The following is a 26,823-nucleotide window of genomic DNA, read 5'->3' on the forward strand; positions in this document are numbered from 1 at the left end:
CCACAGGAGTAACAGCAAAGGAGCATTTCCAGGTGAGGGCTCCGGGGCTAGTTCAGACAAGGCTTTCATAAGCTAGAGCAGGGCTTCCACAGCGCCTCCCAACTAAGGTAAAAGCTCTCAGCATGGGACACATCTTCATAGCAGCAGAGGACAAGCTTTGAACCATCCCTCTTTGGTGTGTAACGACAGTTTCCAAGGAACAGCATGCAGTGTAAGGACAATTTCCTGAATCAGGGCTGCACATTTTGCCTCATCGACTCCAACTTTCAATCATGTAAGCATATATCCCACTTTCCATTACCCTCTATGAATTTGTGAGCTTCCAGCCTTCATTGCTGCAGTATTACCATATGACAACTCTATCTGAAACAACAATAGCAGCAAAGCACTAATTTATCATCCCTCAGAGCTTTAATAAGCATTCTGTCCTTTTTGAATAAGTTAAATTACATTGTTTACTCCTATTCTTCATTTCAGCTCCTCCTGCTCCTTTCTCTACCACATCTTTACCTCTTTCACACGCTGCCAAATCATTTGGTTCTTTTTCTTTTCATTACACCATCTCCAGTCACTTGGATCTCTTTCCCCTCTCTACGACCCAAGACTGTTGAGCTGCTGGGTTTTTGCTGGCAATGGCTTTCTCGACACAGCTAAATGAATTCCACCTCTATCTCCAGCTGCTGCTATATGCCTCCTTTTCGGAAATTAAAAAGAAGCTGGGAACAGTGGTGGCATATGACACCACATGACCCAGCAAGTGCTCCACAGGCCAATTTCCAAGTGTGATTTATAATCATGGTGCCCTTGCTACGTGCTTTTATTAAACAAGATTCAGGGAGTCTGAGCAGTCCCGTTTCCAAGACTGATGTTCCAGCGGGTACCAAAGCCTGAACAAAAACACTGAATCCTTGCAGGCTGATTGTGAGGATTGTTTGTCTTTTTGCAGCAGTGCCAGAAGTTATCGTGTTACTAAATCACCACAACAGCACAATACCCCCAAAGAGATTGATCCAAACCAATTGCAGGCTACTGCAAATACGTGTAATTTTCCACTAGTAAGATAACAGTTCCTTTGTACTACCAGTTTACAGAGCTTTTGATCAGAAGATACCTTGATACACAGAGAAAACTTTCCAGACTCCTGCACTCAGTGGAAGACTTGACTGCCTTGTTGAGCTGCCCACGCACGCTGCTCTGTGCCACCATCTTGCAACTGCCCTAGATACCAGAGAAGTAATTTGCCAGCCAAGTGTCCATGGAGAAAAGTTTCCAAAGGGAAAACAAAACCAAAGCCCTACAACGAAGCTGAGTGTGCTGCTGGAGGAGGGAGGGCTCCCCATTAACCCTATCACCAGCTGGCACAGGAACCAGGGTGCCAGACAGAAGGAGAGCTGTGGCACATCTCTTCCTGGGTTTCACACACAGGTCTGCAGCCAGCGTGTGATGGGCTGCCACCCTGGCATGCAATGCCCACACCTCTGTCTTCCTGCAGCTCTGGAGACCTCTATTCTGCAGGAAACAGCCAGCTTCCACAGGGAGTCAGAGAGAGAACCACTAACAGCATTTAGCTTACTGGCTTTTGCATACTGCAGGTTGGTTTGGCCTCTGCCTTCAAACACTACAATAGAGTTATTTATAAACCTCTTTAATGTAAAGTGCTCAGAACTAAAGCTAGAGACTGGTGAGGTTTTTGAGAAACTAAGACAAAATGTATCCCTCCCTCTAAATACTTAACGCCCCCCCCCGCTACTCACGGAATTCAGCCTTATATAGAATAAAAGTTACTAACGATATCCTGCTATCTACGTATGTCCAACAGCTGAACACAATTGTCTGCTCTGACATCCTGGATAGCTTCATCAGGCTGTTCAGACACAGGGAAATGAGGAGAGGGCAAATTACCTGCTCGGAGAGGTAGGAGGAGGAAAGGAGAAAGCATCTCATGTACACCCCCTCCCATCAACTCAGATTTAACCAAGATTGACAGGGTCTGACAAATTGAAAAAATAACCAAAATCAGAAACAAGAGGTTTCATTAGAAGCGTCTCTCTGGGGAAACTGCTTCTTGGAGCTTTTTCATTTTAACAGCTATTTTCCATCTTCAAGTCTTGTGCACGCCCAAAATACCTTCCCAAGATGGAGCAGACCCTTGGACAGCACACTCAGAAATGCTAACAACAGACCTGCTTTTCTTAGATAACTTCCAGGCATCCCAATCTGTCCGAGAACCCCAGGAATTTGCAGACCACTGATTTAAAACTACTGAGTAGAAAACAACAAAAGCAATTGCTGAATAAAGTGTTACATCAGAAATAATTAAAACTGAATAGCAATTTATTCTGGCATTTTTCACATCTAAGAATGTCTTCCTCCCTTAGAAGTTTTAACATTACATTTTCTGGAAATTAGGGGGAGAAAAAGGCCCCTCTCTCTCCCCTCCAAATTTTTATTGCATGTATAAAGTTAGTAACTGGTGAATTCTTTGGATTCAACCCATAAAATCCTTTCCAACAAATAGGTTTATGCACAGCCATGTCCCACACCCTTCAGAGCTGTTTGCATGCAATTTTTCTGCACATCTAACAAACTTCTACTGCTTTCTTGGTTAGTTGGGAGCACTGTGGGCTCTTCAGGGGGTTCCATACCAACTGCCACATGTAGACATTTTGAAAGCCTCAGCTCCTATCAGCTACAACTGCCAGAGCAGAACAGTTTGCATGAAGCTGTGATGGATGTTCCTAAAGGAAAAAAAAATCTCGGGGATTGATATAAACATAGCTCAACCCATATGCCTCTATATCAAGATCAAATAATGAGAAAAGTAATCAATTGTGGCTGCAAATATAAGAAACTTTAGTGGAAGTTTAACTTGGCATCCACCCAAAGCTGAAGAACCCTCCTTTGACTATGAATGAGTGCTTGTTTGGAGAGAGCAGTTCCTGGGGCAAATCTTCAGCTGGAATGACTTACAGAGGCTCTTACCTACAGGATAGGAGCACTTACACGAGGGCTGTCAGAAAATTCTTGTTCTCAAACTAGCCTGCTATTTTGGTCAAGTTTCTCCCTGTCTGAAGGTACCTCAAGGGTACCACAGTGACCGCAGAATCCATCTAGCCACGTTCATGCTAGTGCTGCAATGACCACCACAGAACCTGCCTGGTAGCTTAGGTTGAACCCAAGACCAAAATCCAAACCAGCTCTGGTACCCAAGCAGGCTCAGTTCTGGCCTTCAAACACTGCCTGAAGGCGGCATTGCAGGCAGAAAAGATGCAGCCAAACACGCAATCCAAATCAGAAGCCCATGACCCCACCTGGCCAACTCTCTGCAGCCAGACACAGCAAGAGCTGCCTTTCCAGAAGCCTTCACATCTGCAAAGCCCAGCACTGCAGAAGTGGGAGTAGGGGCGAACACGGTGTCCACACAAGTTAAGTGGGGCCTGCTCCCAGCAGGCAGGGCCCAGCAGGCACTGTCTGCCAGCCCTCAGTGGAAGCCGCTGCAGTGGGTGCATCCAGTGCCCGGTGTGCACACACTGCTCCAGCTGGCTGTGGCTGCCACATGAAGCAGCTCTGGCACAGCCCTGGGGAGGGCAGAGGTCCTCTCTGCCTGGTTTGAACACCAGATTTTGAGCCTCTGTTGCCTCTTTCACCACTGCTGGAATACCCTGGGTTTCTAAGGGAGACTGGTAGTAGTAAGGGGCAAAACGAGTGTGGTCTGTGCATTGAATGACATGTAAGTGGAACTACAGTGCTAGATGGCATTTGTGCATAAAGATAAATGGCTCATAATATTTTTGCAGATGATGTGCTCTTTTACAGCTAAAGAGTTTTGGTTCCTTCTCGGCCCAAGGTTAAAAACAAAACCAGACAGGAGAGAAGACATTTCAGTTATCTCAGAGTGAATTATTTCTACCTTGGGATAGCTCTTGTGTTAATTATACTGGATATAAAAAAAAATACACCTTTCTGACAGCAAAGACAAAATCTTACTGTTGAAAGACTCCATCATCCCCCCACCAACGTCCTTGAGAGTTTGAGTTAAGCTGCAATCTGCAATTGTATTTAAAAGATTTCTTCCTTTATTCCTGATAAACACCATGATTGCAATTTAGAAAAAAAATAAATAATAATGACAAAAACCTGGCCCATAACCTTCGGCTGGTTTTCTGAGATTGTCTATTAAACTGACAGGAAAAGTTATTTCCCTTGTATAAATAAAAGCATGGCCTTCCACTGCTCTCATGGTGCCAAAGAAATCAAGATACACTCTCTTCAGTTTCTTAGAGCCACTGGGTTATTTATTGAACTAGAAAAACAGTAGAAAGGGCGTTAAAAACCAGTCATAATCAAGGTAATAGGGCATCTCAAGCCAATCTCCCACTCTCAATGGGTCAGGCAGGTTTCAACTTGGATCTTTTGTATCTGTGATATGTGAAGTAACTATAAGGGAATAAGATAAAAGCTGGTGATAACAGCACCACTACAAAAATAGTTCTTAGGTTTAGTATTCACTTCCCTCTTCCTTGGCTAAAAGGCCTAAATTAACATATTTCAGAAACGTCAAGTGTTCGTTCCAGTGTTTCTGAAATGTGCCACTTCCACTGGCTGAAACCAGAAGTTCCAAGTCTCGTGCTGAAATGGCCATTTTGGGCAAATAGCTACTCCTCTGTGGGCACAGGACAGTCCCCCAGAAAAGCCTCCTAGAACTATTATCAATGCCACCTCTCTGTTAGTGTGGAAATTGAGACAGAGAAAGACTCTGACATGCCTACTGTGACCCAAGGAGTCCCCAGGAGAGGAGGGAACTGAAGGACACTTCCCAGCTCCTGTTTACTGCCTCATCTTGCTTTGCTGAATCACAGGTCCAGCCTTATCATGCAGCTCAATGCTGCAAACCTGATTTGGGTGATTAGGAGTCAGCATAGTTAATCAGTAATATGGAGAAAACTAATTTTTAATAATCTTTTATAGCATTCATTCAGGATGAAAACTCAGCTGTACCTCCCTTTTGTTATTCCTCTGTTACGCCAGTTCTGCAGTCAGACAGGACTGAGGCACAAGGAAGCACACACACACACACACACACACACACACATCTACACCTCCACTCTGTCATTTACAGGACAGAACAGTGGTTCAGCTCTCAATACTGGAGGAAGCTAGCTCTCCCTTTCCATGTGAGCCCCTGTTAAACTCCAATGTTTTACAGGGAGTAAGAGGGGAGGAGGGCAAAAAGGGCCACGGGCAGAACGTATCCCAGACTTAACACAGAGCCCCTTAACACAATTAATTTCCACAGTCACACTCCTGTCTGCTAATACAGAGTTCAATTGACTTGGCAAAGGTCACGGAGTGCATCTGATGTTCACTCAGATTAGAAACCAGAACCTGACAAGTTAACCACAATACATGACAAATGATTTTGGATATCATGCAAAACTTGAATGCACTTAGTTTACTATATTGGATAAACAAAGGGGATAATGCTTAGAAATACTGCAAAAGTACTTCAGAAAGATATCAAACTACACAAGGTCTAAACATCTGTAACTGGCTTCAGCTACAGAACACCTTCCAACCACAACACTTTGATTCCTATAGCTGATGGCCACAGACAGCAGAGACAGCAGAAGGAAAGGCAGCTGCTGACCAGGAACAAAACAAGTGCATACAGCAATCCAGGAATAACATGCAACGAGCTCACCTTTACAAAATGCATGGAACATGCACAAGTGCAGCTCTCATTCCAATATCACTCATCAGTCAACTTCACAAAACCTTCTCCAGACTTTCTTCCTAGCTATGCTAGCATCTGGTATTTTGAGAGACACAATGATAAAAGTAGATAGCAGGCTGGAGGGGCATGAATATTTGCCTCCAGAAAACTCTTAGTTGAAAGGTTTCATCATCCTCACATGTGTATTCAAACCAGTTTCCCAAGACTCATGATTTGAGGACGGGTCTTAAAACTGCCCTCTCGCTACTGTTATGTCACTAAGCTCTATGATGCTCCTATTCCACTCTTCACACTGGGGATCAGATTCTGGTGTGTTACACATGAGGAACAACGGACAGCTTGTGTCACAGAGTTTGCAGCCCATGTGTTGTTATTCCAGGCCTTCCCAAAAACTCCTTCAACACTCTCAGTAACATTTCTGACTGTCACACTGTGGTGTTCCTGGCCTGAGGCCTGCCAGGTTTTGCTGTCCCACCGTCACCCTGCTGGAGCCAAGACGAGGAATCCCGTATGTGCCAAAGTTTGCAAAGTGGATAATATGGACCTACGGTGTGACTGTGGTCCAATTCTCACTTCAGAGGCTCAACTGATCCTGCTTCTGGCAAGGTACTTCAGCCTGAGGCACACATAACCCACCGGCAGCATTGTATCCTGCTGCTGCTTTAATCCCTTTGCCCCAGGAGGGGAAGCGTGGTACAGAAAGTAGAAGGGGGAGACAGTGCCTGTGACGGCACACAAAGGAAAGAGATCACAGTGAACTGTTTGAATTAGAAATCACAGAAGTTATTTTGTATTCATCTACCAGAGAGAGAATTTTATATCTAGTCTATACAATATGCTAAACACTTATCAAAGAACATTTAGAGAGAGAAAAATCTCTGCATTTCCTAAAAGAATACTTTTCATTTATTATGTTTAAAGAAAAACAAACAAGCACATGAAGATAGGATGATGGAAAATTAGAAGAGATAGCCTGGGGGGTGGGGGATGAGAGGAAAAAGCTCTGAACAACTTGGTAGCAGTGCTTTCTGGTTTTATGCACAGCTCAAGTCAATCCCTTGAAAAGGAGAGTTTTGACTCTTAAGTGGCCAGCACCTCTTGCAACATATTTCCTAATCAGTGAGTATTTATGGTCGATATTTTATATTTCCAATTTCCCCCTAAGGGCTCGTGAGAAAGCAGCACACCTGCCAACCTTTTCAGCTGGGCCAATAATTGCCAATTTGCTCTTTGCCTTAGTATATCACTCAATTTAGCCCTGGCTGTGCCCTGCATACATCCTCATTCATCTCTGTGCCCCCATGACAATTAGAGTGTTAGCTTCAGCTAACTAGGGCAACTATTCTACTAGGCTTGGAAGACAATTATTAGTCTATTTTCCCATCTTGTGGCAACAAAATTGAGAATCCATGACAATTACATTCAGCAATTCTGCACTCTCCTGCCTGCTCCCCCTTCTTGCCCCCACCTTCCGAATATTTCAAATTATCACAGCTCTACTACCACATTCAAATTTTCCATGTTCACAGGGAGTGAGGCTTCTATTTAAATGATAATGAGGGACGATCCATTCAATTTAGTGAGGGAGAAAATCCATTAAAAAGCAGGCAGTTCTTAAGCTGATGGGTCAAGAAAAAGATAAAAACCTTTTTTAAAGCTATTATACAAGGCTCTGTGTGGATTTTTGGACTGTTTAGGACATCAGAAAAGATTAGGACAATTACGGAACATGGGGGAAAACCAAAACAAAATGCCCAAGCCTTCCACTTTTACTTGGGTCAACACAACAAAACAGCAATATGGCTTATCTGGCTCTTAACTCTCTAGCAACTTCCAATTACCTCGCTATGAAAGACAGCAGAGGAAAATCCCATTTTGGAAAAAGGCTGTTGACTCCTTGTTGGCCGTAGAAGACCTGAAACTACACGTGTCACAGGCATGTCGGCTTTGTTGCAGATTTTAAGGGAATTTTACATCCACGCTGGGAACATAAACAAGTGGCAAATTCCCATCCCCTCTTCCCCCACCACACTGTGCAAACCTGGGCTAAAACTTCTCTGATTATTTGCTCTGAAGTTTCATCATCCCAAAGAAGAGACCAGCTTCAACAAATCAAACCTGCGCAGCCAGGGATGATTTCACTAGATCATAATAAGCATTTTTTTCCCCAATGACCCATAATAAATGGCACTCAGTGTAATGTCTGGAAAGATGTACTAGACAATTGCTGTCTTTCTATGAAGTTGTGGTACATTCTCCCCATGGAAGTTTCATTACGACAAAGAAGCAGCAAAATGCTCTGGGTTTTGTTGTGGACGGACCGATGACTCTGCATGTGTGTGTGTGTGTGTGTGTGTGTGTGCAAGACATAATCAATCATTCGCTTCAGTTTTCTTTAGAGTGCAATTATTTCACGACAGACCAGGCCACCTCTTGACTTCATGGTCCATTAGAGACTAATGACATGCATTAATGTAAATAAAGAACAACTTGCTGGCATCCCATTGAACAAGTCACCTCAAGAAACAAATCACACAGAGGAGCTAAGCTGTTCATAATAGCACCTTCTAAATGGAGACTGACAATGAAGCCGGAGGGAGGACTCCAGTGCTCCTAAGGTGGCAACGCTGAATGCTACAGCCGACACTTTCATACACGTATTTCCCACCACACCTGCTGTGTGCTGCTGTACAGCAGCCAAACCTGCCACCTCCCGCCTCATTTACTCCATTGTTCACCCAAGTTAATGGGGAAAGAGATGGGAGGGAAAGGCAGCTTGAAAAACAGTCCTGAAGGCCAAATGCACCAAGGAACAGCAGGAGTGCTACTGTGGGGAGAGCAAGAAACAGTCCAGGTGCCTCCTGCTGCAGAGCATCCATCTGCAAGGACGGGCAGCCACCCCAGCACAGCCAGAATGCTAGAGCCTGGATTTGTGACTGCTTAACGCAAAGAAAATCCGTCTCTGCCTTCCCTTTATGTCCGTACTGCCCTGCAGCTTTGTAATCCTCAGTGCCACACATAAGGGGCACACCAGCTATTTAAACAGCAGGATAAGTAGTACAGCTTGAGAGGTGTACAGGGACCAGGCACTGCTGGACAGGAAATCCTGCAGGAATCCACACTCAGGAGCATGTCGTCGGCATCGGTTCCTCTCCCCTTCCCTGCTCCCTCTCTACAAAAAGAAAAGCCTGCCACCTTATTCCTTTGCATGCAAATAGGGAAAACCATCCGATTGCACCCATGGGACTTCCTAAGACTTTCTGACAGTCACTAAATAGACTACAGAACATTTACTAGTACGTGAGGAAGTGTTATACGTAATTAAAGCTAAATTGCACTCATCAAATAATGAACGAAGAGCATTCTGTGATTCATGAACCTTACTTTTCAAACTGCTTAATTACTAATTTGAAAAATTCTCATTTGCAATGGGTCGCTAGGTCACGAGAGCAGCTTCAGCAAAGCTCTGAAGTGTGCCCCGGCCTTCAGGCACTGCCCAAATGTCCCCATTGACTAAAAAAGAACGGAGTGCCTACTGTCGCTGAATTTCACTTGCTGCTGTACTAGCTTTGAAGATTTTTCAGGAATTAGGCACTGGTACTCAATTCCTGCAGGCTGAGCCTGCAACTTTGGGGTCAAAGGGAAAGGAGGAGAAAAAACTGGAAGTACATCAGCTTAACAAGAAAAGTCTCCAAGACCATTTAACGCTTTGACCTAAGCTAATGGCTAAGTCTCAATATGTTATTCCTCTCCTGTGGCCCCACGCTACAGTACAGCAGTGCTACCAAGCGCCCTGCTCACAGACCTGTCAAGACAGGCCAAGAGGAGGCAAAAGAGAGAATCATATATATATATATATGTATAAAATAACAATTGTTATTGACTAATAACCCAGTCAAAGATGCCTTGCAGCAAAGGGATTTGCCCCGAGGCCCCCCTGCTTGCCGACTTTCCCCACTGCGGCACGTGGGTTCGCAATCCTGGAAGCAGATCACAGGACACGTTATTTTTCTCTTCCTCCCACTGCGCTGGCTGTTTACAGCGCCCCATTCACACTCCAAACATGTAGAGAGAATTTTCCCCCGTCACATTTCCCTGTCAGAGCTGTCAAGCTGAATCCCGCTTTAATCTGCCAAAAGCACTTTTCTGCTGACATTTTTAATAAATACTTTCAGCTTTTAAACACATTTGTGGGAGCCATTTTTTCCCCTTTTTCTCCCTTCTCCTTCTGTAGAATGGGCTCTGAAAGCCTTAATAGCAAATACATTACACTTATCAAAGGCTCCCCCCCCCCCCCTTTTTGCATCCTGAAGCGGAGGTAGTGTTTTCAATTTTAAAGCTAAATTAACTGTCCAATTGAATTTAGCTGGTGTGAGCCGTTTTCTGTGACAGGTTTTAGTTATGAAGCATATTTTACATTAATAGAACTCAACATGAAAACCGCTCGCTCTGGGATTTCTGTGGCTTGCCATTGAAATGGCAAATTTAATATTTCAGACATGCTCGTGCCAGCGTTTGATTATTGTTCTTCATTTAAATCTCTCCTAACGGGAAAGGTCCTAATTAGTAAAAAATCATGTTTTAATGAAGGCGAAATGCTAATTGCTAACACAAAAAGCCTTCATATAAAATTATCCCAGCACTGCCATTGATTTCTTGGTGACTCAAAAGCCCATTTGTGTGTTTACACACCAAGGCACCGTTTGCTTTTGTTTTATCATAACATTTCACTCAACCTACCATCAAATTTCCTGAGAGAAAGACAGCTTTCCCCCAAACCCCCTTCGTATCTTGGAGGAAGGAAGCATAAAAGTAGATGAACTGACTTTGCTCCCAAACTACGCGCTCACGTGCAGTAGCTAAACCCAAAGATACTGTAAAAAGCTTTTTAACACAACTTCTTTGAGAAAACAAAACAAAACAAAACATCAAGCCATTTTTCCCTGAGGAATAACAATTCCATTTTGTTTTCCCATCTCTGATCTTTCGCTTATCATATTATTTGCACCATGATTATAGTGTTTGCAAGGCAGCTCAACCACTTATGCCATAACACTCAATCATGACATAAAAAAAAGTTATTACACAGTGACCTCTGGATGCCAACATTTGTTCAGCAAGATTTATGAAAAGCCATGTCAGCAGCGGGAATTGCTGCAATGAAGCGATGCTTTCTCCTGAATGGTACTTACATCACTGAGACGGTCCCTTGAGCTGCTCCGCTGAGAGCTTGTGGCCTCCCTGATGCTGTCTTCCTCGCTATTTCTGCCACTTCTGCTTGTAGGGACCTTCATCTAGAGGGAGAAGAAGGAGGGGGGAAAAAGGAGATTTTCAAGCACTGCTCTGCCACCTGTTCCCGAGGTTGCCGACAGCGGTTTATTCAGCATTTCACTCCTTCACCCACGGAACCGTGGAGAGGATGCTTTTGAATGCATGGGGCTTCTCTCAAGTTGTGCTTGACCACATACGTCCATATTCCCTTTTGCTAGCACGCAAGGGAAGGGATGCTTTTAACAGTCCTGAAAGCAGGCCAGGCTGTGCCAAAGACCTAGGGCCTGACAGGAGAGGGAAGTGGACAGACAGACCCCCTTCGCTCTTTGCTCTCAGCAAACCTCAACTGTGACACCGGTGTTTCAGTACTGCTGCTTGCTGCCTGGCCACTGCTGACCCAGCTGCCAGGTCTCTGTTTCCCAGTCCAGAGACGTCCCTCGGGGACACCCACAGTGACTGAGAGGTCAGTATGGGCATGATGGCCAGGTGCCTAAATACTGTGAGTGATACTGGCCTGAAACAACTTGCACAGATGTGTAAGTAGAGCATGATTAACTCTTACGGCCAAGGTTGGTTCTCTAACCACTAAATCCTCCTTCTTTCACCTGAAGTTGTGCTCGTGTTTGAATGTAAGTGAGAGGTGCCAATATTTGAAATCACAGCAACTTTCTGCTTACATCTGTGAAGAGTGTTACAGGGGGAGGAGAAGGATAGGATAGATATGTCATTCACAGCTTCATTGCTGGGCTCATTTACTAACAAATTATTCTGCTAATTCCCTTGTGAAATATTGGGTGGAAAGAACTGTTTAATTTATTAATAGGTTCTATTCATATCAGTTTGGTTCCATTTAAATGACACTATTTAAAATGTCGGCTTGTACAAATCGGTACTTTTAATGGCAATAAAATCCCCTTGTTTCTTTCTGTCCTATTTCACTGCAGTCCCAGCAGCCAGCCAGCTTTGCTCGTGGTGCTCTGACATAACCCCAGCATGATCAGAGCCCCGCTGCCACAGCACAAAGAACCATGCTCGGTGAGCGTGCCGACGCAATGTGGGCACTGCACCCTCAGTTCGAGGGGCACACCGATCACAGCGCTTCCCTTGACGTTTGATATGGCTGCCAGATAAGTGCCCCACAGTCTATTATTTTAATACAATATTCAAAATGCTACATGCAGAATGAGCTCCCACACTCATCCAGTACAGAATATACAGCCCTGTATAGGAGAATACAGACAACTATCATGTGCTCAGCAACAGTGCATTTCTCGTTGAAGTCATCACTCTGCACACCTTTCTGCCACCTTACACCTCATCAATATAATTTCTTCCTTGGTATAAGACTTCTAGACTCAGCCACGTCTAAGTGTTAGAAACACAAATTTATCCATGACCATCTCATCACACAACCACCGTTCTCAGCACTGGAGTCATGTCTCATCCACTGTAAACCACCTTTCTAGAATGTTGCCCACCTGCAAATTTTTATCAGGACCAATTTTCCATCTTTGCTCCTACATCAAAACACCACAGCAATGAGAAGTAATCCCTGCTGGGATCTGCTAGAAGCAGTTCCCAACAACAGTGAACCTGCATTCACAACTACCAACGTGAGGTACAGAGGAAGGAAATAATCCACTTGAAATTCATCATATTGAATCCACACTGTCTGTTTCCTTCGTAAGAAGGCCAACAGCATCAAGCACAGAAATCTACCTATACTATATCAAGACTGTGGCCATTATCCAGAAAAATTTTAATCCCAGGTGTAATTATGATTCCAACCATCCCACTATATTACCTAGGATGGATGCCAAGCCAATAGGACAAATGGTAGTGCCTCATTAATTACAGCCTTTCAAAAACACTGGCATGCCAGCTTTCTTCCATCAGCTGTATCTTCCTACACTTTGGCAAAAACCAACTCAACTGGTTTCCACTCATGAGCGAGCCCTTCCTAAGCTCTTGGATGTAAAGTATCTGACCTGACAATTTCAAAGCTTCCAGACACAGCAGGTGCTTTGTTTCTCCCTGAAATAGGAACCACTTAACTATTACAGGACAGAATTACAATTTCTGTAAATGCAGTATAGAAATACCCACTGAATTCTGCAGCTTTCTGATTTCTAATCCATAACCTTAACTGCTCTCACCTAGGAACACATCAAAGCCCGTCAAAATTATTACACTTTCGAACTAAACAACTCCTAGGCAGCTGAAAATTAAGGGGAAAATAAATTACACCATTCCAAATCCTTTCACCTTCCCGATCACACAAATGTTCACCAGAATTAGTCAAAAGGACTAAACTGTCAGCTGTTTCAAGTTAGCACAGGCTCACCCAACCTGTTACCAGACTCCGACCTTTTGCTGTTTTTCTTGAGTTACAGTCAGCTCCCAACACCACCTGCTTCTTTTCTCCAAATTTCATTAAAGGAAAACTACACCTACACCCACGGTAACAAATTGAGACAATTTGACCTGACAAGGTCTTGCACGGGCAAGCAAATTAGAAGCATCACTGCCGCCATTAACCTTTCCAAGTAAATATCAATTATTAAACTTGCTGCACTACCTCTGTCCCCAGTTTGCTGCTGTGAATTAAGAGGGTCATCAGACTTTTTGACAGATCTTGTTCATTTACACCTGCTGCCTGCCAGCAGGGGAGCCCGCACACCCGCGGCCGGAGTGCTGAGCCAAGCTGCCTTAATTCATTAGTAATTACCCTAATGAGCCACACGCAGGACCCAACTAGGAGGACAAGTTGTTCTGCTAAATGGATGCATTGGTTTCACGGGCACTCTCTGTGGACCTGGGTATTAGCAAACTGGTCAAAAGCTTCTTTCCCAAAGTTGCTTCTGGCTTGGCTGTTTGATTTCTAGTGATTTTCTCTAGAGTTGCAGAAATTCCTCCTGACCATGTTTTCCCCAACTGAGCTTTATTATAGAAGCTAGTGTTTCTCTCCCTTTCAACAGGATATCGCATTTTAAAGTCTGCAGAGGCCTTGTGGCCCAGCAGCAAGGTGGGCTCCTGCCCCAGTCCACAGGCATCATGGCTGCCTTGCACCACACAGAGCCAAAACAAGCAACTCCCTAAATTTATACACCAAAACACACTACATCCTCACATAAAACACATTGCCAGACACACGGACATTAGAACAACACTACTCACCATTAATGAATACCTGAGGTTGGAGGAGCCAAATAACCCGACTAAACATAGGCCTGAGAAGGGACGGGCCTTCTGAGAGAAGCTGCCTTTGCACTTGGATAAAGCTGCCCTGCTACTGGTACAAAAAAGCAGTAACAGCACGAACAAGCAGCATTTCAGAAGGCACCCCCTCCAGCCTGATTTGCCTGTCTGAGAGGACCCACCAGCCCACTGGTACTTTCTGCTCTGAGGCAGCCAAGGCCTCTCTCCGGGCCCTGCCAGACAGTGCTTTTCCCTCAGCGTAACAGGGCCGAAACACAAGCTCAGGAAACAGCGGGAGGAAGTGCACGTGGGCCAAACTCTAGTGTGTTTGATCCCATTGCCTTTAGGTCTGCTCAAAATATTCTAGGAGTCTTCTGAAAAGAAAAAATGTCTCAGAAGAACCACAACAAACACGGCTTGATGAGCAAGAGCTTTGGAAAAGGGCTCCTCTGCCTATTCTCCAAGGTTCAGAGGGCGGGAGGGATTCTTTTCTTAAATGTGGCCTGACTACTCTCTCACTTCAGGACAGTTAAGCTGGAGCAAAATAAAAAGGCACAAGGAGAAAAGTGATGATATTTGGTAATTTATATCTTCCAAAGGCCAAATCCTGTCCTCATCCAAATCCTAAGTCATCAAGACATTCATGTCAGTATGTATTTACCAAAACATTTAAATATGTGCCAAAGTTTTACTCAAGCGGAGCCTATTTCATTACTGAAGTTAAAAGGATTCTCCAAAAACATTAATTAAACCCAAGGTTGCTTAAAACCCAGACAAACACAGCCTCCCATAAGATAAATCACACACCTGACACCACCACACACCGCAGAGAAAAGCTGGCAATAGGCAATGCCAGCTCTCCACAATAGCTACGGTTCAGTTTTTACCAGAAACTACAGATTTGTGTCTGAGAACATGAAAGATGCCATTTCCAGCTCCACTGGAGCAAGCCAGAGCTGCAGACCGTGTTGGCTTGGCAAGGATCAACTGGGGGCAAGGTACAGAGGGCTTGTGAGGCCATGATCAATCTGCACACTGCAGGTGCTTGTGGACAGTCCCAAGCCTGTTCGGAGCCAAGAATTATGAACCTTGCGCTGTTGGACATCATGTAGCATGATTAAATATCATAACTCATGCCAGTAATAACTCCAGCTCTCATTAAAGTCCAGTTCTGCTATCCTGGACTGATGCTGCCTTTTCGTCTCTCCCATCCAACTTCCACCTCCCTACATCTTCTTTTATGGGGCAAGGATGGAGGAATATGAATGAGTCGAATGGGTCTTGCTTCCCTAAAAGGGCTTTTTCATTACCACTATGCTGGCTCTCAGCCCCTGCTTTTTAATCATAACAGATCAGCCTGCTCTCCATTTACTTAAGCTTTTCCGATGTCAGAGGAAAGCACATTTTTATTTGGCACACCTATTTTCAAATCACAGGCACGCTGCCCCTGCTCATTATTAATAAATACACTTCGATTTATCACAAGCTCTGTTTGAGTGCCACGGGGAGCCTGGGGCAAAAGGAGACAAATTCTTTTCTTAAGTTGTTCTGAAAGGTGCTGGGCTTCCCGACCCTCACCCCCATTAACCCAGCACAGCTAGTGTGCTCCTACTGGGAGCTCCACGGCTTGCGCAGCGGCAAACTCGGACTGATCTTGTGCCATCTCAATATATTTGTTCATTATCTTGCGCACACACAGAAGCATTTGGAAATGTACTCGGGGCACAGGCCAAATTGAATCATCTGCCTTCATTTTCCACACGATCTGAAGCTACAGCTGCTACAACAGGCTGTGGGATTTTTATTTTCCTTCCTTAACAGTTTTTTTTTCTCACTCTTAAAGTCACAGCAGCCTGATTCTCAACCTCTTGCCGTTGCTTGGGTTTGTGTCTGATTTTTACAAAACAGGTCTTGCAGACACACACGGTGGGAAAAGAAATTCCCAGCAACCTCTCTCTGTGCTGCTTTAAAGGCAAGACAGAAAGCACAGCCCTCGGGGAGAGACATAATTAAAATATTCAGCTCAGAGATGCCTGTTCTGCTGGCGCAGATGGGTCTATTAATCTGCTAATCCTCTCACCTCCACCAGTGGACAGGCACCAGCAGGAGTGGCACTCACCTGCCCCATGCTAGGGTTGGGAACAGGGAATGTTCCTACAAAAGCAAAGCAGCCCTCCATATCAGAAGGGGCAAAGAGCTCCACGCAGCACTAAGCCAACTTGCCTCCTGTCAGCAACATGTCAACTTCTCGAGAAATTTAATTCCTTGAAGATCAATTTTCATTTGTCTTGAGAGGACAGACCAAACACAACCTTTATAATTAGGATTTTCCTGACTTCATGGCAAATCCATGTTGGCAGAAGCTACTTGGAGATAAGCAGGTACAGCTGAGAGTTATCCAAGCCCCTGAGTTCAGGTCCAAGCTTTCCGATCACCAGAGATAGGGATGAATCCACCTTATCATGCTCATCTATCTAAACCAATGCTGCTGAACGCCACTTTACATCTCATCAGTGTGTAATGACTTTATCATCTGCTCTGCCAAAGGACCCTTTTCCAACTGTTTCTATAGGATCAATCTAAGGAAGAAAAATTTTCTGCAGATGACATTTCATACCAGGAAAGATTATGGTTCCCCACAGCTAAAAGAATTGTCAGGAGCAACTGTTCCAAAAACTTATCAAACCTAATTGTATGGCCTGTCCCCTTCCCAACAAACATGAAAATTATGCTTAAACAGTATTTTGGGAAGACTTCTTTTGCTAACATATGCTTGCATTTTATTATCATCTCCCAGATAAGCTCATATTTCTCTTGGTAGACTATCAGCAGTAGCAGCTTTCTGCAGCAGGAGACAGTAAGCTGCCTTAATAAATACAAATGGACAATTTAATTAAAATATATTGGAGACTTGGAAAAAGTACTATTTGTGGACGAAACAGTCTGTTAAGGGATTGCACTCAAGGCTAGTTCAGAGTATTTTAAGCAGGCAACAATAAGTGGCAGTGAAACATACTGCACAAAGCCCTACCCCAATGATTAAAGAGCATGCTGAAATTATAAACGTCTGTTTTCCAAAAAGGGGAGGTGGGAGCAGGGGGGTAAGGGGTGTGGAAGTCACCCAGTTGCCTCTGGTTTTAATGCTTGAAACAAAATAAACCATTTGGCTTTAAAAATGTACTACTTTAAACCTGAAAAGACCCATGTATCAAAACAAGGTGGAATCAGCTAAACACATTACTTCTGACTTGTTTCCTTGAAAATCCAGCCTTAATGCATTCTAACAAAATTTATCTATCCCAAGCATAGCTCGTAATGAGATCAACTGGGAAAAATATCAGGCTTGTTTGTATATTTTATACTTGCTCTAACTTGGCAGTTTGGAGATTATGTATTCCCCAGGTCCCTCCTTAAATCGTTTCACACGCCGCAATTTGATTTTCTTTGCTTGCCCTTTTCCACAATTTTTTTGATACATTTTATTGAGTTCTGGCTCAGAGGGAAACGTTCCCTTTGAATTAAGGGTGCAATCATTTTTTTTCCCCTCTAAATAAGGACATATGGCGTAGAAAGCAATGCTATGGTCTGAGGATTTTATGATGGAAGTAGGACTCATTTTAAAAAATGACAGTAGCATCAGGTTAGATTAGAGCAGTTTTTCTAATTGGGTGGTGCTGCTGTGGATGTACTGATCAGCTGTCTTAGCCATAACTCATTTTAAATACAGCATGTCCATTTTTACTTACTGCAGAGAAGAAGAAAACAGCAGCAGTGTTAGGATACTGAAGGAAATTTATTGGCATTCATTCAGAAAGTTACAGGATGTTTAGAAGGTCAGTGTTGATGTGTTTAACTAGCATGCAGACTTCTGGTTTCCAATCCTGGTTTACCTGTTTCCTCTGGATAAGTTACTTAAATAACCTGTACTGCAGTTGAGCAGTCTGCTACCATTAACAGTGGTTAATTTCTACCTCTCTCTGGGATGCAGAGAGGTTGAATTAATGATAGCAAAGGATTTCTGTGCTTAGAGGCTGTCAGTCAGCTGCTGCAGGAAGACATGTCCAACTTACTGTAATAAATTGTATTATTAGTGAAAAATCAAAAGCTCTTAGTTTCTCATCTACTCAAGCAACATTAACTACTCCTTAATAAACTAACTTTGTATCTTAATGCCTGCAACTAGACATGAGGGTCGCCTTCCGTTTTTATGAGCAAATGAAAACCAAGCTCACATGGTGCAGCCAATTGTCTTTGTAGGCTTTGGAGGAATTGCCATATGGCACTTTGATTAGCCAGGGTAACATCCTGCAACTCGCTTGCTGCAGCTCTCCAAGAGACACTTCTCCAGGGCTGGTGCCATACCTAACTAGAGAGAAACAACGTTTCATCTCAGGATTTTAGAGAGGTTTGGCCAAAAGAGAGGGACGGTGTCCTTGGGGAATGGACAAGCCATTTTCACTAATGCCCAGCACAGAGAGGCCGTAAGGAGCAGCAGTGTTGGGCTTTCTGCAGCTCAAGCCCTGCACGGGAACTGCGGCAAAGACTCTGCACAGCTTCTCGGCTGGCAGCTGGCCTCGGCTGCGGAGCAGAGCCGGCACCGCTTCCCCACGGCGGCCTGCGCTCTCAGGATCAGGAGGCTCACTGCGATACGAGAGCTAATGCTTATTTTGGAAAAGAGCTGGTGCTTAAGCAGGCAAAACTGCTCGATTTTACAGCTGCCATCAGGCCTGCATAGCAAACTGCACTCTGCATGCCCCCAGCCGTACTTGGCAGATGGTAGGAGACAGCTGGGAAAATCTGGGTTTGACATACGTCAATGATAAACTGTGTCAGTGTAGACCTGCTTAGGTTACAGCTAGCTAGCGTGTGTGCAGGAGTGAGACTGTGACTGGTGAAGGGTAGACAGCATTCCTAACCAATTTAGCGAAAACCCGCCTTCCACAACGGGATGCGCAGCAGCACCTACAGCCTCGGGGCTGTCTGCAGAGGCAGGCAAGGCGATAAAGGGGTAACGTGCAATTTTGCAGTTCATGGACTGCAGCACAAAACCAGCACGAGATGTAACAAAGCAGTGCCCGCCACCAGCAATGACTTGGCAGGTCCTGTTGGGAAGGCAAACTGTAAGCAATTGACAGAGAACAGAAAAAATTCAGGACTCCCTGCAATCCCACAGTTAAGAAAACCCTGAGAAATCAAATAAACTTATTGGGGCACCTTAGTCTGTGCTCATAAATAAATTAAGGCTGCTGGAGGCACCAAAAAAGTACATACACTACTCAGTGGCTGGAAAGAAGCAGCGATGTAAAGCTGGGAGGTGGCAAGGAAACCATAGCTGGACAAGGGGCAGACATAATCACCATCAATGAAAAGGCAGCACCTAATAGTTACTGCACCAGCTGTAACGCTCAGCCAGAATCAGATGCTCTAACTACACTTTAATTTAGCGCCAGGCCTAGAGGAATAGCATCCAATAAATACTCTGTGAGAGCGCTAAAAGCCTCCAAGAAAGTTACTAAATAAGATTTGTAGCTTCAAGTTTCACAGTAAGGTGACTCAGACCTGTGAGTCTCAGCTATAAAATTCCAGCCAATATGCATCAAATGAGAAGTTGATTTCGCACATTTTTGTGGCGACAGGAAAGAAACGGAGACGCCAAAGATCCGCTCAGAACTCTTACAACAGATGCATCAAGTGTTACCAACACCAGTGCAGCTGACCGTATCGAAAGGATCACTGTAAGGGAAGTAACTCCGAGCAGGACGGAGGTATGATTGACTGAGCATCCATTTAGCAAGGAGAGCGCTGTGTTCAGCTGGAGCCAAACTGACTGAATTAGGCTGACTTTACACAATGCTTTTAAACACCACGTAGGAGGCAATCAGAATTGACAGCTTTAACATTGCTGCCATCTACGCATACAGATACCATCTATTAAAGGCTAATATCAACAGCTGTGATGTTCAAAGCAAAAGTAGATTTAATATACATATTAAATTGTCCAAAGCTGCGGGAGATGTTTCAAAATATATCAGGAAATCCAACCAAGAAAAATCTCTCCGTATACTACGGTATTTTTCTTCTAGTAATGCTACCTACCTAGGCAAGGGTTTTGATTTGAAGACAGAAGGTGATGATAACCTTCAAAGGTGATTTTAGTAAAAGATCCCCAAAAGCAAGGTAAACACATTACTAACGATGCCAGATAGGCAAAACATTCCGTGCAGTTCTGTTGTGTCCTTGGGAAGAAAACAGACTCATTTCTCAGTCTTCTGATAACAAAAGGAAGATATTAGACAACATTTGCTAAGAACAAAGTCCAGACCTGTTGCACAAGCCCTAGAATAGGAGATCAGATGTTTTCATAGATCTTGGAACAGCCACTGAGAAAACTGAGAAAAGACAACTATTGGAGAAATATTTCAAAGGAGCAACCAGGACTGGCTGGGCAGCCACAGGCACACTGCCATGATACCAGGCTTGACAGAAGGAAAAAAAACAGTACTAGATCAACTGAACTTAACTATTTCAGTCACCAAGTTTTTCTGGAAAATTAATCTTGAATAAGCCTGGCTTCATTTCCTTGATAGGTTTGGTTGAAAAGGGAGCTGGATGAGTGTGATATATTTAGGACTCTTGAAGTGCTCATACTGCAAGAGTATTCTGATAAAAATTCGCACATATTTTAAGCAACATATCAGGTAAGTTCTCAAAAAATAGTCCATAAATAATCATCAGGAACAACACACCCAAAGCAGAGCTGCACTGTGTGAGGAATGAAGGCGGCCACCCGCAGCTACTACAGAACTGAGATGTCACTGCCAGAGCTGCTCGCTCAGGAAAAGCTGGGAGGTCACAGTGGACAAGCACCTCCGTACCAGCTTCCAGCATGTTGCTGCAACCAGAGGGAACCAATCCCTGAGCAAGAGAAGAGAGGTCACTTTCTCTTGGACACAGCACTGACATGAATCATTTTGCACAGCTGGTTCAGTCTACAGCTCCCCCAGTAAGACAGCATGGCAAAGCTCTTCTGAACTGACAACCCTTGGAAGCTACAGTCTACCCTGTGGAACAAACCTGGGGCAGTTATCGTGAACTGCTCCAAGTCCTTCCTGCATAGACCATGGAGATCAATCAAACTGCCATTAGAAAAAGGAAACCCTGCCAGCAACTACCCAGGTGTGATGCACAGCAGATCTCTCCTGAGAGCTGGGAACAAAAGTTACCATCCCACTGCTTGACTGACAGGGAAGGACTTCATCATGGCAGCCCGCAAACCCTGTGGGTTCTTGTCTGTAGCTGAAGGCAGGGACAAAAGCATCCACATTCTCACTCAACATTCATTCTTCACCCAAACCCTTCAAGCATTCCATGTGAAAACCCCAGGCTTAGTACAGTACGGTTCTGAATTCGTCACTAGGACTCTGAGGCATGACAATAACACAACTAAAGCACCACATGTGTGTCATATAATACACGTTAAAAAAAGAAGAGACATACTGTGTGCAGATACAACAACAATTTGCTGTTCAAATTAATTCAGGAATCAATACCATCCCCATAAAGCCAATATATAAAACATATGCTACTGTAGGCATGCATAAACTGCAGGCAATTTTTTCCAGATAAAGCCACACATGCAATTAATAAACTAAAGTGAAAAAAGAAAAGAAACAAAGTAAATCAATAAATACAAAGGGAATGATGGATTTGACAGAAACTGCTGTCAAAGATCACAGCGCTGAGCAGAGCCACAGCTGTGAGCCTGTACCCTTCCCTGGGCAGCATGGTCACACCCTGACTCTTCTCAAGAGGACTCACATGTAGCAAACCAGAGAGCAGCCAGGTTTTTTGCCCAGCACCAGTGTCAGGCTGAGCTCCAGTGGCACAGTTTAAGTCACAGGATAGCAGACAGGCTTTCACATACACAGGATCAGGCCTACTATCAGTCACTCCACAAACCAGCCTGCAATCACATCCCTGGACTGAGCTTCACGACATTCCCCCAGTTACATCCGAAGACCCCATAAAACCTAGGAGCAAGGCTACATCACAACAACAGCAGGGAGGAAAGCTGTCATGAAAGGCAAGAGAACCACCACTTCAGTGCAGAGGGAACCGATGGCTGGCTGGCATGAGCCATGAGTACGATGTGAATTTAGCAAAGCAGAGGTAACCCCCACACAAACATTACCATGTGTATTTTTATTCCAACTTCTACCTTGATATAGTCAGATCTCTGCTTTGCTTTTATTGCCAGTTCTAAGTCTACCAAGCCCCAGCTTGCACTCTGCCCAGACTTCCTGGGACCTGTCCTTTCCCTGGCTGAGGCATCCGTCCCCCAGCCAACTGTCTCTCATCACCCACAGGCAACAGAGAGCTAACCACAGCTGCTTCAGTAAGTCCCAACAAGAATCTGAGCCATTTTCTCCAGGCTCCCGACACTAGCAGATGAACCAAGCCACTCCAGAAAAATGAGAGCAAACTTTACACTTCTCCAGGCCTGGAAAGCAGGTCCCTGGCTCTGCGCTTGAGGCAGAGGTAATCTGAAACATCACTGCTGTCTGGTTGTGATCGGTCAAGACATTAGTGTTGTCAAGGAAACTTTCAGCAAGGCCATGAGGATCCTACACCACCAGTGCAAGTTTTTTGATTTGAAAAAACAGTGTTATAACTCCCAGAGCAAGCACAGCCAGCTCCACAAAGAAGCACAGAAGCAATTTCCTCTAAATGCCCAGGGGACATCCTGTTTGCTGTTCGACATCCTGGAGAAAACAAAAAAACCTAAGAATAATTACAGCCGAAACAAGGAAGGTGAAGCCCTTTGGTAATTTTCAGACCTGAATAACTAAAAAGGGGTGACAATTATTTTAGCTAATGATCACTGAACTTTGAGATTAACATTTGCAGCTGAGGAATTGGAATCAGCTCTTCAGGAAGCAGCTCTTCAGAAGGCAGCACTGCTGTTAGGCTAAGCCCCAAGCTCTGTGAAATAGCTGGTTGACACTTGTTATCATCAAGGGACACAGTGTGTATACCTAGAGATCCGAGGAAGCAAAGAAAGCACAGAAAGCTCAGTGAAGATGGAGTGGGAGCCTGCCCTATGTTGTTCCTACATACCAGAGGCTGCATCAATTTATGGTGGAGAAAAATGCTTCTTGTTGGCCTCTCTCGTGATATGAAGCACAGAGATGGCTTGGCACTAACTCTCTTCTCCCTACAACTGTAGCTTTTTTAATTTCTCAGACACAAAAGGACTGGCTGGAACACTGTAGCTTAGAGCAAAAAACAGGATCTGGATTTCATACTGTGTTTTCTGTCATGACAGCAAAGCTAACTCAAGTGTCCTTGTTCAGAGTACTCTTCCTTACTTGTATGCCTCCAAAATCCAACCTCAAACTGTTTGGCTCAGATTATTCCTCTTGTGATGGTTACAGACAAAATAAGAAGGAAAAACCCAACCACACTAGTGTGCCCTGCTGAAGAGTAATCTCCCTGCAGCTGGATCCTCCAAATGGGTAACCTGCATCCTGATACAGCTGAAAGGACCAACTCCAGGGGAACCATGAGGCAGATACACCATCCACTGGAGGTTATCCAGCTGGTCTGAACTGCTCCCTGTGAGGTGAAACATCCTCTCCTGATTCTGGAGAGCAAAGCTGCACTGGTGCCTTTCAGAAAGGAGTTGTGTTGTGCTTGTGGAGAAGGGGAAACTTGCTTAAGGCATCCTGCCTGCAGGAGGGCACAGAGGCTTGTCAGGCACCAAAATAAACACTAGTTTAACTAAAAGCCTGATTTGAAGCTGGTTGGAACTGCTGTAAATGGTGTAGAGTGTGCCTATTGAGCTTTAAGCCACACCTTAGTTTTGTTCAGATTGTTACAAATGAATCTAACTCAAAATGAAACAAGCTGCTTTTAAAGCAAAATTAAAGTAACAGCGCGTTAAGACAAGACTGCTGCAGTCCTTCCCTTAAGAATGGTCTTAGCTGCAGGAAACACTTATCTTCCTTGTCACATTTGGTGCAGAAAGGTATTTTAAACAGAAATAAGCATCTGTTTTCTCTACTTGTTCAGTGGGAAAGTCGGGAGTTACACAAACAGCACCTTAGAGGATAATGCAGTAATAGCAAGATACATTTATTAATGATCCTAAAACTACTTCCTGAGAGCATCTCTGAATCCTCTGCAAATACCCATCTAGTTTAAACAGCAAGGACTCACAAAGGGCAGAATTACTGTCCCAGTTTCTCAGAAGGAATGAAAACATCAGATGACTTTGGGAGCACCAAGCAATGGACCTGGGAGAAGGCTAGGAGCACAACTATAGAGGAAACCAGATGGCTGGAAGTACTGCAGCTTTTGATAGCAACCATCTTGCATCTTCACCACGAGGATATTATCCCTGTATGATGTGTATTTCTTACAAGGAAAGTATAATGTTAAAAGTAGAGTTTGCTGATGAAGCACAAAAAGAAAAAAAAAGGATTGCTGTTTTTCTGGATAAGGTCTGGAAACCCCACCCCTTCACAGGAAATATTCCAGTGAAAAGGGGCACGAGATACACCAGGAAAAAATGAAGCCATCAGATAAGAAGGTTTTGTGGAAGAGTGGAAAGAGACCGTGCCTTCACTACTGGGAAGATACAATGAGATTCAGGACTGCTCTTGATACATGGGACAGAAAGACCTGTGTCTGAGAGCTGCCTGAAGGCTGGAGGCTTTCAAGTACCTGGGATAGAGATTTAGGAAATGACCATGGTCTGTCACACCACAGGCTCCTTCCAAGCAGCAGCAGCCGGGCCCAGAACTGCTGTAAGCAGGGGGAACAAAACAGAAAGTGCAACTCAGAGACCAAAAGTCAGCAAAAGGACTTCTCTGAACTGCAGCTCTTTCTGTAAAAGCGAGCGTGGGAGAAGGAACAAAAGCCCAGAGTAACAAAATTCACCAAGGCAGAACTAGGCTACAGCTAGATACCCAACTAATTATTCAGATCTTTAATGTTCCCTCGTTGCTTCCAGTGGATGAGCAGCAAGAGGACATTAGAAGTAGCACGTGGGAATGGCAAAAGCCTCTAAAATATGATGCAAAAATTGAACATGTCTCCTAGAGATGTAAAACCGGTCTCATGTGGAGCTTTTGTGCTAATAGTTGTCTGAGCCGATATGCAAATTCCATATAACAGTACATGTCTAGATACCACCGCACTATAAATATCCTTGCTCAAAACACTTTACCTTACTGCTATTCACAATGTACCTGACAGTTTCCTATTTAAAACAATATTACTGCTGAAGGAAGCCATTAACAGGGGGCTAAAGGAAGCAATCTTATTCACCCAACCAACACTGTTGTCTCGGCAAAACAAAACAATTAACATCTGAGTTCACAGGGAAATATATTAGCACAACAGATGCATGTGCATGTATTTTGGCCCTTTGGTAAAATGCACTGTTTTGGAGCCAGATGTTTCTGCTCATGCCAAAGAAGAATCCAGCTGCATCAAGCTGTGAATATTTCTTCTGATCTGTCAAAATCTGCTATGAACTAGGAGAGAAAAAAACAGAACTGAAGTTTGAAATAGAAGTCTGTTTTCCACTGGGGATTTTACCACCATCTGTATTTTAAAAGCTTTAGTACAGCTGACAGAGTCTGAAAAAGTTTGCAACACAATAGGTAAAGCACACTGAAATACCATTCGAGTAGTAAGGTTTCTGGTAGAGTTGAAACAGATGGTAAAAGACTAGTTTTGTGCATATTTTTTCCCCTTAAAAATCAATTTCTACTTCTTAGTTGGATTTACAACATGTTTAAATTGTACAGCCTTTCTTGTAACGTGCTGCCATTATGAGCTGGACTCTTATTATTGAGATGCTAGACCAATATTGCATTACTGGGCAAACAAGGTCCTTTTCACAAACACCAAAGGTGATTCAGTTTGTCATGGTTTCTAAACCTTTTTTTCCCCTTTCATTAACAGAATTACCAAGGATTTGCTCTGATGCAAGAGTAAAATGATAACCTTTCCCTGAAACCGTAACAAAGGAGTCAAAATGGAAATGAATTGCTAAACATAAAGCATGAAAGCATCTCATAACAAAGGAAGTTCACAAACTACACCATGTTTGTCCGCACTTGTTATGGTCCTTCCTAAAAACCATCCACCTAGCAGGACCAGCACACAACCACTTTGCAGCTCGCCCATGCAGAGCCCGTAACTCATCCCACAGAAACCTCTGGTGTTCTATCCCCAAAGCCCAGCTCTTCCTGCCCACAGTGGCTGGGGCAGGCTCAAACAGTGACTTGCTTCCATCAGCTGCACCATTATCTTCTGGTGAGTTCTAAAGCTGAGGTTTTCTGAAGTGCTTCGGGTACCTTAACTGCTAAAAGCATCGAGTTTCCAATCTCTCGTGTTGTACCCTCAAAATTTCAGCCTTAAAAAGCAAAAAACCACTCTTGAAACAGGCAAACACACACGGTACAGCACGAAGGAAGCTGAATATAGCTGGATATATCTGAGCTGAACTCAGTTTAAATTCTGATCATCTCTGGTTATCGCCTGCTCTCCACATTTGTACGCCAGCACTCGGGCAGCTGTGCTGCCTTCCAGGTGTGCGGCACAGCTTT

The 26,823-nt window shown here is 44.1% G+C and overlaps 1 protein-coding gene across 1 annotated transcript in view; it reads right to left on the reverse strand.

Moving 5' to 3' along the window:
* Positions 1-26,823, reverse strand: part of FBRSL1 (fibrosin like 1) — a 534,150-nt gene that overhangs the window by 284,879 nt on the left and 222,448 nt on the right. The window contains exon 3 of the mRNA XM_084272242.1: positions 10,927-11,028. Coding sequence (XP_084128368.1) covers positions 10,927-11,028 — 102 coding nt within the window. The remainder of the gene's footprint in view (positions 1-10,926; positions 11,029-26,823) is intronic.

The sequence above is a fragment of the Gallinula chloropus genome, assembly GCF_964237585.1.
Source record: "Gallinula chloropus genome assembly, chromosome: 17".
Lineage (NCBI taxonomy): Eukaryota > Metazoa > Chordata > Aves > Gruiformes > Rallidae > Gallinula > Gallinula chloropus.